The sequence below is a fragment of the Monodon monoceros genome, unplaced genomic scaffold (genome assembly GCF_005190385.1).
Source record: "Monodon monoceros isolate NGI ecotype Baffin Bay Population unplaced genomic scaffold, NGI_Narwhal_1 Super_Scaffold_20, whole genome shotgun sequence".
Classification (NCBI taxonomy): Eukaryota; Metazoa; Chordata; class Mammalia; order Artiodactyla; family Monodontidae; genus Monodon; species Monodon monoceros.
This window is the reverse complement of record NW_021703777.1, coordinates 45,350,890-45,364,301: the sequence shown is the minus strand read 5'-3', so window position 1 is coordinate 45,364,301 and position 13,412 is coordinate 45,350,890. Positions and strand designations below refer to the sequence as shown.

Below are 13,412 nucleotides of genomic sequence, written 5' to 3'. Positions count from 1 at the left end.
CACATACCCCATGTGTAGGCACTATGCTAGACAGTTAATAGTCGTTATCTAGAAACTTTATAGCAACTCTGCAGGATACATATAATAACAGGAGCTGATTTGCTGAGGGTCGAATATGTACCACACTCTTTCCTAAGTACTTTATCTGAATTAGTTTAAGTTTCTCAACAACTCTATGAAAGCCATTGGTCCTTTGCGCCCATTTCAGAGACGAGAGAACAGGCACAGAGAGGACAAGGTACCGAGCTGGCCAGAGGGTAAGGCCAGGACTCTGCAGCAGACTCCAGGGCCAGGCTCCTACATTGTGTGCTCTGTCTCTTATTCTCACATTCCCGATAAGGAGCCTGAGGCTCAGTGTTGACATTCCCGATGTCATTCAGCTCACAAGTGACAGAACCTCAACCAGGTCTTCAGACTTCAAGTCTAGGGGAATATTGAATATATTCAAAGCCAGGAATCTTAAATTTGGTGAGAAAAGTAATGTAACAAAGGAGGTGATGATGCTTAGATAAAACTAAAGATGAAAACTTTAGCTTAGAAGTAGAAACTCCCTGCCGACCGCCTGGTCATCTCCCTCCCTGTCCTGAAATACAAAGAGATCACCACCGTTCATGATCCCACCCCTTCTCAGCCAAGGCCAACGCAGAGGAGAAACAGCAGGCATTTGCGCCTTCTCCAGAGGACGTGGTGCAGGGGCTACCAGTTGGCTCTCAGAAACAGACATGAAAACACACCACTGGTACCCAGTGTGGCAAGCCCTCCTCAGAACCTGATGCAGGGGACAGACAGTCTGATCAAGAGGAGGCCTTGAAGGTGCAGTCAGGGTGTTTGGAAATTCAGGAGACAAGACTCTCCTCCGGAGAAGAAATACATGTGTTCCCATGGTGGGACGCCCTGGGCACTCGGGCCTTAACATTTTTCTCTGCCTGCCTGGGAGTATGGAGGGAAAGGGCTATGGGAATGGTGTTAGGGACTGTTAGGGGGGTGGGGTTAAATGGACACACAGAAGGCTTGCCTGCAGCACGGTGGAATCTAAACAATGTGAAATAGCTCGGCCTCAAGAGTTGGCACGTGCCCCTGAGCTGCCACCCACTGAACGGAGCGAGGGCTGCTGCACTGGAGGATCGCTCTCCTTCCAGCGAAACCGAGACAGGAGGCCGTGGGGACTTGTCTCAGGGAACCACCTTCTTGGATGGTTTGCTTCAGTGAGGCCAGTTTTTCACTTACTTACCGGTGGCTACTGAGTTATATAGGAGGGTTCATTTTCATAACAGTCAATATATATTTCTTTCCCCCTTGGCTGGAAAAAGCTGGTATTCTAAGATTGGGAAGTGCACGTTATTGCTTCACAGAAACACAGATAGGGGAGGATGAAGACCCTCAGGAGCGCATTTGCCCTCCTTCGGGCAGAGCGCCTAGGTGGGTGCAGGCTTAGACCTCTACGCTCAGCTGTGCTGCTCTCCTCTAACTCCAGGGTTAATTCTCATACATTTTCCAGGTCGGATTCATTCGTGCCCCCTGCCCATGAACACCATCACGCTCAACTTCCTGTTTTCCTATTTTTGCCAGAGATGCGTGTGCAGACCCGGACCCTGCAGACACAGGCACCTCTGAGTCCTTCGGCCCAGAGCACCTGACCTCTGACCCCCAGCACAGGAAAGCAGCATGGTCAGGAGGGGTTAAACTTCGGCTGAAGCACAGGTAAGAGGCACGGAGGGCTGCGCTGGGCGGTTCGGAAGAGGGACTTGGCTGCTGGAAGAGGGAATTGGGGGCAGGGCTGGTCGAGAACACAGACGAGTGAGAGAGCTGAGGAGGGCCCGGACGAGGGGGTCAGATGGAAGCTCGGGGTTCAGAAGGATAACCACCTAATGATAGTTTTCAAACTAGGTTCTGAAGAAGCATCAAGTTCCTGGGAGGTAACCTGGGGGTCCCTCAAATCATTTGATGCAAATATCTTTTTTAAAATACATTGGCAACTGTATTTAAAGCTATAATTAAAAACACTAAAAGAGATACACCAACATCTTACACTTTGGAAATGACTAATGTGTTACATTGTACAACAAGATTGATTCATCTCTGCACTGATATTCACTGAACACGTCTTATCTCTAGCTGAGGAATGTCCTGAGATTACAAAGTTGGTCTAATAAAAATTTGCAGGGGGCTTCCCTGGTGGCGCGGTGGTTGAGAGTCCGCCTGCCGATGCGGGGGATGTGGGTTCGTGTCCCGGTCCGGGAAGATCCCACATACCGCGGAGCGGCTGGGCCCGTGAGCCATGGCCGCTGAGCCTGTGCATCCGGACGGAGCCTGTACTCCGCAACGGGAGAGGCCACAGCGGTGAGAGGCCCGCGTACCGCAAAAAAAAAAAATTTGAAGCTACTTATCTGTGCTTTCTATGTGCTAGGGCTTTGCATACCTCATCAAATTCTCACACCAGTGCTGTGAGGTTTGCACTAGTGTAAAGGCACCTCGTTAGGAGGCGGTGGATTCAAATCCAGGCAGTTTGAGCTCACAGCCACTCCACCCTATTGCCTCAGCAATCAGCATAACAGAATCTACTTCCTAGGACAACTGTGGGAATTCAATGAGATATGGTATTCAGCACTTAGCACAGAGCCCCGCTCCTGGGGAACAAGAAATAAATGTCAGGTGAAGTAAATATTAGGTGGTGGTATAATGATGTTCCGGTTATCATTCTCATCATGCCTTTCATCACTGTCACATAAGTCTGTGTGCCAGCATGAAAGGCAGTATAATATAGTGAGTAAGATGGAGCGGGGGAGATTGTCTGTGGAATCAGCCTACCTAGAATTCAAATCTTGATTCTGCCACTTAATAGATAACTGCAGGCAAGTTATTTAAACTTTGTTTCCAATCTATAAAATGAGTTTAATAACTAATCTACCCCAAAGAGTTGCTGAAAGGATTGAAAATGCTAATATACATAAAACACTTAGAGTGGTACCTAGCCCATCGTAAGCGCTCAGTAGATGTTGTTTATCATTGTTGTCAATTATCCTGATTTCAGTTTGCAAGGGCATGGCTCTTTCATGTAGACACGTGGGCTTGGATTAGAAATAAATAAACATTATAAACTTAGATTTATGCAATTACCCATGTTTATGCAAATATACATTAAAGTATTATATTTCCTATAATCCAACAACACTTGTATATGGTATCTACATTAAGATTCTCTGTAAGGTTTTCTTTGAAAAAAGGATTCAAAAGAAGTTTGAACATACCAATTGAGGACAGGCTGAGATTTGCAGAAGGCTCCATCTATAAGGGCAAAATGTTGCTCCAGGGACAGCCTGAAGAAGAAGAATCCCCAAGGTTACTGCTATTCCTTTCAGCCTCCTAGGATCTTCAGAATGTAGAGGGTCAGAGCCTTTTATTTAACAAGACGCCACTGAGGTGTGTAGGTTAATGTAGCATCAGTGCCAAAGTACTTTAGGCCAGAAAGTCCTAGTTAGGAAGTTATTGTCCTGGCCTGGGTGGGCAATGATCGAGGCTTGAACTTAGCAAGTGGTGGTGGGACAAGAGATGAGACAGATTTGGTTTGAATTTAGGAGACAGATCAAGAGCAGGTTAAGAGCGTGAAGAGTGGAATCACACAGACCTGGGTTTGAGCTTGAAACAATTGAAATATTTCATAAAACAATCCTTAACAGTTGGATGAAACAAATGAGCCTCAATGTGTGTCCAGTTGGCATCCTAACCACGCAGAGATTGTGGTTAGAACCATGAAGCGATTATCTTTAAAACAAGCTGGGGTTGCCCTCATCAGCGTGGTCAAAACTGGCTCATGATGCTGTGTCTGTATGAAGGGAGACTGTAAGGGAGCAGGTAGGCAAGCAATTTCCTTTTGAAAACGTCATGACCTGGATGTTGCATACCTCACGCCCGCTCATGTCCTATTGGCTGGAATTTTTGCTCTACTTATACTCTAAGAATTTTACTTGTGTGTGTCTTGTCTCCAAAAGTATATCATAAGCCCCTACAATAGTCCACCTCATAACTCTTCCCTATGCTCTGAGGTCTCTGCAACCCAGGTCTTACTGATGTTGGACTAAACTTGGAAATTGGTGTGGTTCTCATCCAGTTTATTCGGATCCCAAATCCTGCCCATTTTGTTTTTTACTTTTTATTTTGAAATAATTTTAGACTCACAGAAAAGCTGTGAAAATAGTACAGAGATTTCCCATCCACCCATCACCCACCTTTCTCTAATGCTAACATCTTTGAAAACCATAGTGTAAATATTAAAACTAAGAAATTATCATTGGTGTAATACTATCAACAGACTATAAGGCTTTATAGACTTTATTCAGATTTCACCTTCCCCCCCACCACCCCCGCTAATGTCCTTTTTCCATTCCAGGATCCTACGTTGTATTTAATTGTCATGTTTCCTTAGTCTCCTCTAATCTGTGATACTTCCTCAGTCTTTCCTTGTCTTTTATGACCTTGACACTTTTGAAGAGTATGGGCCAGTTATTTTGTTGAACGCTTTCTATTTCAGTTTGTCTGATACTATCTCATGGTTGGATTGAGGTTGAGCATTTTTGGCAAGAATACCAGAGAAGTGATGTGTCCTTCTTAGTGTGTCCTCTCCCGGGTTACATGGTGTCAGTGTTTTACTACTGGTGATGTTAACCTTGATTACCTGGTTAAGGTGACGTTGCCACGTTTCCTCACTGTAAAGTTATTGTTTGTCTCCTTGAAAACGAATACGTATCTTGAGGGGGGAGATAGCTTTGAGGCTGTACAAATATTCTGTTTTTTCTCAAACTTTCTCCCACTGATTTTAGCATCTATCAACGGATATTGTCTGTGACCGTTATTACTGTAATGTTCTAAAGGTGAGTCTGTATTTCCTTCATTCCTTCCACATTTATTAATTGGAAGTCTTCTGTAAGGAGGAGCTGTCTCCTTCCTCCACTTATTTATTTATCCAACTATTTATATCAGTAAGGACTCCTTCCTATTATTTTATTCTGTGGGTTATAATCCAATACTGTTATTTATTTTATTGCTCAAATTGTTCCAGCTTTGGCCACTAAGAATTCTTCCAAGCTGGCTGTGGTCTAAGTCCTGTTTTGAAACATGGGAAGGGGTGAGGTGCTGATGTCTTTAGACAGAGCAGACATGATGTGCTTATCATCTGAGGAGTCTCACAGGTGTTGAGGTGGAAGGTTAGTAGTGGGCACTGAGCAAGTCTAATTCATGACAGGTCACAGAAGCCTACACCGATTTTGAAATTGAAAAGGGCTGGGATCACCTCATGAGCTAATTCCAAGTCCAGTGGGTCATGGGTATGTGTAGCTCCTTTTTCATGGAGAAAATAGCCAGAGAGGATTTTCTCACTTATTTATAAGAAAAAGGAAAAAGCAAAAGGAAGAAACTCCCCTCCACCCTCACTCCAGGTATATACAGAGACCAGCCAAACCACCAAGGTAAAGAGAGACAGAAGCTCTTAGTGGTCCAGGGCTTAATGTTCGCACACATCCAATCCCACCTTTCCTTTTTTGCTTGGATCCCTGAGTTCTCTCTTGTCGGACTTGTCAATAGGAGTCCTATGATCTAACTTATCTCGGCAGAACTTCTCCCTAAAATCTGTCAAGCCTCAGGCTAGGGTATTTCAATGAGTTAGTTCAAGAGGCAAAATGTTCCAGCTTAAAACTCAAGATTTTCCAAGCCAGTGCTTTCCTCCATGAGCTTCCTGTCCCATCCTCATTCTCCACCACCAGTCACCACCATCATTATAATGACCATCTCATCTAATCAGTAAGCACTTCCCATACATGGTGATATGTGCTCTGTAAAGTAAATTGAGATGAATGGATCATAGACGCTCAGGCTTTGACTCTTCATTCATCCTTATTTGGGCAGCAGGGTTAGCAGCTGGCACTCGCACTTCCACTGGCAGTGAGTGCTGTCCTCGTCCTCCTGACTTAGCGAGCTCAGGACAGTGCGTCTCAGGAAGCCTCAGTGGATGTTGCTGTAGGACCTCTTTCAGTAGCCTCCAAAGGGTGGGAAGCTTAAAGCAATCAACACGCAGCTTTGCAGACAGCGGCATTTTTGCACGTGGAGGAGGGTGCAGGTTTAGCAGAGGTCAATTAAAAAGGAAACTTCCTGGGCTTCCCTGGCGGCGCAGTGGTTGCGAGTCCGCCTGCCGATGCAGGGGACACGGCTTTGTGCCCCGGTGCGGGGAGATCCCACATGCCGCGGAGCGGCTGCGCCCGTGAGCCATTGCCGCTGAGCCTGCGCGTCCGGAGCCTGTGCTCCGCAACGGGAGAGGCCACAGCAGTGAGAGGCCCGCGTACCGCAAAAAAAAAAAACAACTTCCTGATTGCAGTTTGATGCATGTTATCAGCAGATGATTTTCCTTGCTTCCCTCCTCCTCCTGCCCACAGAATAGAATTCTGGCATTCCCAAGCTGTGTGCTATTGTCTAAGATGCTGGCTCTTCTCCGGGAAAGTTACTAAGGGTCACTTTCTCTTCTTCCCTCTTAGAGAGCAGGAATTGAATTTTAATTGACAATCTACAGAGGTGGCTGGGAATGAGTCCCTCCCACTTGCACGGAGCTTAGTGAGTTCCAGGCGGTTCAGGCTGTCTGACGGGAGTTGCATGGAATCATTGAGAAGCCTTTGCAGCCCAGGGAGGAGCAGAAAGAGCAGTTAACAGGGTGAAATGGCTTTTTATCCCTCTCCTGAATATGACATGCAGTTGGCCAGAGGGTTGTTATCTAGGATGATTCTCTTTGCCACAAGGTAAGCCCACTATTATGTTAGAATGAGATTTTGAATCTTGCATTGCAGGATTCTCAACTGATAAGCCTTTCACAGATATCTTTCTGATGTTGTGCTATGTCTATTTATAAAGAAAAATTAATAACCAACCACATATTAAATTTAAGCCCATTTCTCTAAATTGTCATGAAAATTCTCATTATTTGAGCACCTCGGGTAATTCAGTGTACTATTAATATTTCTGTGTGGGAATTTTCAATCATTTTCTCTCCTATATATACAGTCACCATATTATGATGTACGTATTTAGAGTGGCTCTTTATCTCATTCGGATTAGCAGTTGCTCTTTGTTGTGTACTTCATGGTTTTGCTTCCCCATTTCCCCGGGGAATTTCAAGTAAACAATTTCTTTTTCTCACAAGGAAAGGCTACTTATCTATGTACTGGTAGCCAAGTTCTCTATTCTCATTGCCAACGTTTGTATAAAGAAAAGGAACCTGCAAATGTAGTCTCAATATTAAAGAAAAGGTGTGGTCTTCTCATTTGAGTTTACATGAAAAGAAGTGTGTATTGAGATTGCTGGGTGTACAGTGTTTACCTCCATCACAATTGAAGGTTTAAATACTTGATTATCTTTTCCCTTTTTCACAATAATTTGAATTCAGCTTTTATCCATATACAATCTTTGATTTGAAATTTTTGTTCAGAGCTATGCTTAATGCCAATGTTTGCATCCCTAGATGCTTTTACTTAAAAGGAAATATGATATGGCAAAGAACAGGTGGCTGCACCAGTAGTGGTAATGTTCTGGATCTCCAGGTGACTTGAATATTTATTTTATTATTACGGGCATTCATTTTGTTATTATACCATGTAGAAGGTAAAAAAGAAAATAGGAACTGCTTAGATTATAAAACACATATATAAAGAGAGGCATCCAGGACTGGTATTTCAAGTTTAATTTGGCATCCTTTCACTTGAAGGCGAATGAATAAGAGAGAACATTCTTCTGAGTTTTATTATTTTCTCCCCAACAGTGTCAGGTTATGTGTGAATCGTGGTGGTGGTTAAACTCCTCCTTGTTGTGAAATTAATTATGGAAATGCTGGCAGGTAGGAACTGAGGGGCTGGAACAAGTGTTCATAAAGTCTTCATCCACTTTGCCTTAAAACCTTCACTGTTCTTTTCATTCGGGTCTTTTCTGGTATGATTTTAAAATATGGATCCTTCTTTTGACCATTGTTTAAGGTCCCTATCTAAAATTAATGCTTTCTGTCCTTTCTTTTTTTTTTTATTTTGCTGTTGTTGTTGCCTTTAATTTCTCATTTGCAACCTATTCCTCTAAATGAGGAGAAAGTGAAATAGAGAAGAGAAAAACACGATACAATGCATGACTTACTCCAAAAGAGAGTTCAGTGTCTTTAGCGTTAGAAGTTTGGGGAGCATTTATTTGTTTTTGTTGAATGGGATGGTGTTTAGAAAAAAAGCACTACCAAAAGGTAAGGCGTTGGCCTCACACACAAAAACGTTTCGTTACTGTTTTGGCAAATGAAATTTAGCTTATACTTTAAGCATTGCAGAAAAGTTAATTAACTTGATTTTGAAATGTCTTGGTTGGTATGTGGTGTAAAGGGTATCCTTTAAACCCTCAAAGGACAATCTTCTGTGGGATTACACACGGAGGAGGAGGGTGTCCAGCCGTAGTGGTGGGTACCCTGCCCCTCCTGCCCTCAGCCCTGCAGCCCCCCCGGGTGGAGGGCATGAGCCCTGAGCACCTTCATCGTGTCCTGCTGAGCTGTTCCCCATTTGCTCAACAGGGGTCCTCTGGGAGAGCCTCCGAACAATTCGGGGGCACACACAGTGTTTCTGGTTCTCTGTAACTATCTCATCCTCTCTGAGATCCATGAGCATATATTTGTGGATGTCTGCGTGTGTCTCTGTGTGGAAGATAAAAACAAACAACATGAAAGTGATTTCTCTTTCAGCCCTGCCAACATATTCTATGACACAGAGAAGTAGTGGAGGAGAAAAATTTTAAATCATAATATCTGATATCTCAAGAAATCAGTAAAAACCAGTCCCTCCTTCCTTCCTCCAACAAATAAAATGCCCAGTTGCAAACTGAGAGTTGACAAGAAGAAATTGTTGACAATTAGTGCTTATGCTAGTCTTTGTATGCTATGCGATTCTATTGTAATTGAATTTGAAAATCAAAGAAAAACAAACATGAATGCTGTTACAGAGCAAAGACGTTATAGCGTCCGTGTCAGTTTCTGCCGTGACACAGAGGCAGATGTTGAAGTGTGGGGAGGAGAGCTGAGTATTCTGCTTACCCTGTAGATATCAGAGTTGAGGGGAGGAGGGAAGAAAGGGGGGCATATTGAGAAAAAAGGCATTTCAATATCATCACCCATTGGTGGCTAAGTGAAAAACACCCACCCCCATGGCTATGCCCTCTTTCTTACGGTAATAGTTCTGTGTGGTCATTAATAAAATTTAATCTTTTTTTTTTTTTTTTTTTTTTTTTTTTGCGGTACGCGGGCCTCTCGCTGTTGTGACCTCTCCCGTCGCAGAGCACAGGCTCCGGACGCGCAGGCTCAGCGGCCATGGCTCACGGGCCCAGCCGCTCCGCGGCATGTGGGATCCTCGCAGACCGGGTCACGAACCCATGTCCCCTGCATCGGCAGGCGGACTCTCAACCACTGCGCCACCAGGGAAGCCCCAATAAAATTTAATCTAAAAAAAAGTTTCAGAATGGAGCGTGAGGAGGAGATAAACTAGTAGTGAAATGATGTTGGAGCCGGAGCCAGTGTGGAGGAATGGGGTAAAGTATCTTACAAGAAAAGGTTTTTTGGTTTTTTTTTTACCTTTTATGCAAATTTTAGATGTTAGAGTCTTACGTCGTCTGTCTGTTAGCCGACTTCACTCTTACTTGTGATTCAGTTGCCAAAGCCAAAAGTCCCCAGGGCATATTATCAGGATGTAACCTTTGAAAAGAACTTCTCTTTCCAGACAGGACTGTGTGTTGCCATGGGGTTATATTACTTAATGCATACCTTTCTACCCACTGAACCACTTTTTAAAGACACAGATATTAGGCCATTATAAAAGCCTCAGAAATGTTTGCTTGTTAGATTTTTCTGTGAATCCAAAAAGTCAAAGTATAGCCTTGAGTAGCCCAGTAGTCATAGAAACTAGAGGTTAGGGATGCTGAAAAGGGCCAAAGGATATCTCAAAAGCAATGTCTTTGCCAACCATGTGCTAAGGGACAATTACACCTTTTTTTACATTTTGGAAGATAATGGGTGTTTTCAACCCTGAAAGTTCTTGAGAGCTTGTCCGTCTCCTGTGAACATGTAGAAAACATATCTCAGGGCTTCCCTGATGGCGCAGTGGTTGAGAGTCCGCCTGCCGATGCAGGGGACATGGGTTCGTGACCCGGTCCGCGAGGATCCCACATGCCGGGGAGCGGCTGGGCCCGTGAGCCATGGCCGCTGAGCCTGCGCGTCCGGAGCCTGTGCTCCGCAACGGGAGAGGCCACAACAGTGAGAGGCCCGCGTACCGCAAAACAAAACAAAAAACAACAACAACAACAAAAACATATCTCAACATAGGGTGATTCTTCATTTATTCCAGAGAGAGTTTTGTCTGGATCTATGAATGAAACAGTGCTATGAGTACAGTCCAGTGCATCTTAACTTGGTCTTAGTTTTCAGTGGCTGTATATTTTTATCGTCAGTGTTTGGGGCACATAATCTTCCTATAAACAGGAAATGCCTAGAAAGGCATTGTTGTTCAAATATGAATCATCTATTCTTCTATACTAAAGAAGGTGTAATTATAATATCCCCCCTAAGAATCACTTGCACGATGACATTTAATTATTCATGTTAAGTTTGTTTCCCCTTTAAAGCATGAGAGGGGCAACTTAGCAGTAACTACCAAAATTGCAAGTGCATTTTAGTTTGAGCCAGCAATTCCACTTCTAGGAATTTCTGCAGATATGTGGACACAGACAGAAAACTGTGTAGACATGGTTATTCATTGAAGCATTATTTGTAATAACAAAGACTGGAAATCAAAAAGTGTCTACAAAAAAGGGTCTGGTTGAAGAAATATGTTATATGCACACGATGGAATACCAGGCAGCTAAAAGGGGGGGGGAAAAAAGCTACGAGGAAGCTCTGTAGGTACTGATATAAAATGATCTCCAGTAGATGTTGTTAAGTTCAAAAAAGCAAGGGGTAGAACACCACATAGCTTTCCTTTTGTGAAGCGGGTGAAAAGACATTTGTTCATATTTGCCTATACTTGCATAACAAAGCACTGGAAAACATACATAAGAAATTAACCACAGAGGTTTGCTTGTAGGGGGAAGAGAAATGGGTGGAGAGGGCTGGGAAGGAGAGTAAGACTTCTTAATGGCTTTGATCTTTTTTTTTTTTAAACTGTGTGAATTAATTACCTATTCAAAACAATACCTGAAGTAAATTTGGGGAAAATATTAAGATTTGATAAATTTTGGTAATGAGTACACATGAGTGTTTTTTATATTCACTTGAGTGCATTTATGTGTGTTTGAAGTATTTCATAATTTTTTAAAAGATGAGGAAAAATAGGAAAAGAAATAACAGTGATACACAAAAGAACCTTAAGAAACATGTTTTATCCCCTGCTAAGCACAAAGTGTTCAGTAATTATATCGTGAAGACTCTCAACCCAAATCCATGATATGTTAATTCTGATAAACCTAATTTACAGAATACATTGATACTAGTGTTTTTTTTCTTTTTTGGGGGGAGTGGGTAAGACTAGAATCTTGTTATGATGGACTTTGTTGTCTACTATAGCATCGTGTCTATTATAGCACTAAACAAATGATGGCAGATGGGGGTTAGGAAGCGAATTAAGAAACATGATGTTTTATTTGGTAGCGCTGGTATTGAGTGTATTTGGTATTTTTACATGTTCAACTCATGTCCAGTTGATAACTAGCATGGTTTATAAAGTTAGTGCACCCAGAAGAGCCCAAGCAAAGTCTCAGTCATAACGGCTCATCAAAGAACAGCATCAACAAAAAAAATTAGCTCCAACTCTTAGAATTTCTTATTATCCAAGTTGTGGTTGTCACCTTCTCCATTTATCCAAAGCATACCGGTGCTTCAAGGTCATCCGAAGTCCCACTCTACTACCAGGCCTTTTGGCCAACTTCAGACCCCATTCTTGATCACTGGCAGCAAGGTGCTTAAACCAAAATCCTCAGGAGCTAGCATGGCCCAGTATGATCTCGTGACTTTCCTACCATCTGCTCTTCATTCCCAAGGCTCTGGGCTACAGTCTGTTCTGCTTCTTGAAATCCTCGCATTTATTCCTGCCTCAAGGCCTTTGTGTTTCTTTTTTGCTTTGTGCGCTAAATACTCTGCCCCCAGCTCTTTGCAAGGTTGATTCCTTCTTATCATTTAGATCTGGTTCGGGTGTAACTCTCTCAAAGAGGCTGTCCCTGATCCAAAGCAGGATCCCCGGTCACACTCTCACATTACCCAGTTCTATTTCCTTCAGAGCCCATATAAGTACATGAAAATTCCCTGTTTATTTGCTTACTTGTTAATTGTCTGTCTCTCTACTCTGCCCACCTCACCTCTTTTATACTGCTCATTGCTCAGAAGTTAAGAACACAGGTTCCGGGGACACATGCCTGAGTTTAAATATCAGCTCTGCTCCTCAAAACCCTTGTGACTGTGGATGGGTTGCTTAGTCTCTCTTGATTACCTCATTTTCTCATTAATGGTCCTATGTCATAAAGATACAGTTTAAAGGTTAAGTGAGAAACTGTGTGTCAAGTGCCTGGAATGATGCTTGGCACTCAGTAGGCACTCAGATATTTTTCGAGTGAATGAGTAATACTTAGATGCTCTTTAATACTTTTCCTTGCATCTGAGGCTCCCCAACAAGATTATAAACTCCTTGAGGGCATCTGTGACCTCCCAGAGCTCCAGCTGTACTTCAGCAGGGTAGAAGGCGCATAGTAGGTGATCAGTGAATACTGCTCGAAAGACGTGAACTGCTTTATCGTAGATTTCTCCAAAATATGCTTTCATTCCTGAATCTCTCTGTGTGTTAGGGCAAAATCATCTAAGCCACTTGCTAGTTCCAGTTTCATCAACCCACCCATCCCACGCAATTAAGCTTCCTTGTTTGTGGTTAGGGATGCAACAAAAGGGCTTTGTTTGAATTACATGCACACACAAAACTTAGTTGGCCCTATTTTAAAATTAAATCGTCTTCTGACTCTTATCGATATACTCATGATGTAATATGCTTTAGGCAAATATTTCCTTATCTTCGTTAAGATCAGAGTGATCCTAAAATGTCAAAGCGTGCTGTGCTCTTTAGGACTGCTTATTAAATTATTTGCATCATTGAAAAAGTCAATGAACAGCTGTGTGACTTTTTTGGTTGTTTCCAGGTACTGTGAATTATATTTTCAAAATGAGAGGCTATTTTTAAAATACTTGGCTTTTTTAATAGGTAACGCATGTACATAGACATAATTCAAAAGTTAGAAAAGGAAATAGAGTGAAAACTAAGTTTTCCTCCCCAGAGGCAGTCATGGGTTCTAGTTTCTCAAGTATTCTTCCAGAAATACTCTTTACA

General features: G+C 42.9%; 1 protein-coding gene across 3 annotated transcripts in view; it reads left to right on the top strand.

Annotated features, from left to right (window-relative positions):
- SHROOM3 (shroom family member 3) overlaps positions 1-13,412 on the top strand; it is a 249,965-nt gene that overhangs the window by 188,669 nt on the left and 47,884 nt on the right. For all 3 annotated transcript variants that reach the window (XM_029234656.1, XM_029234658.1, XM_029234657.1), the window contains one exon: positions 1,570-1,701. In XM_029234656.1, coding sequence (XP_029090489.1) covers positions 1,570-1,701 — 132 coding nt within the window. The remainder of the gene's footprint in view (positions 1-1,569; positions 1,702-13,412) is intronic.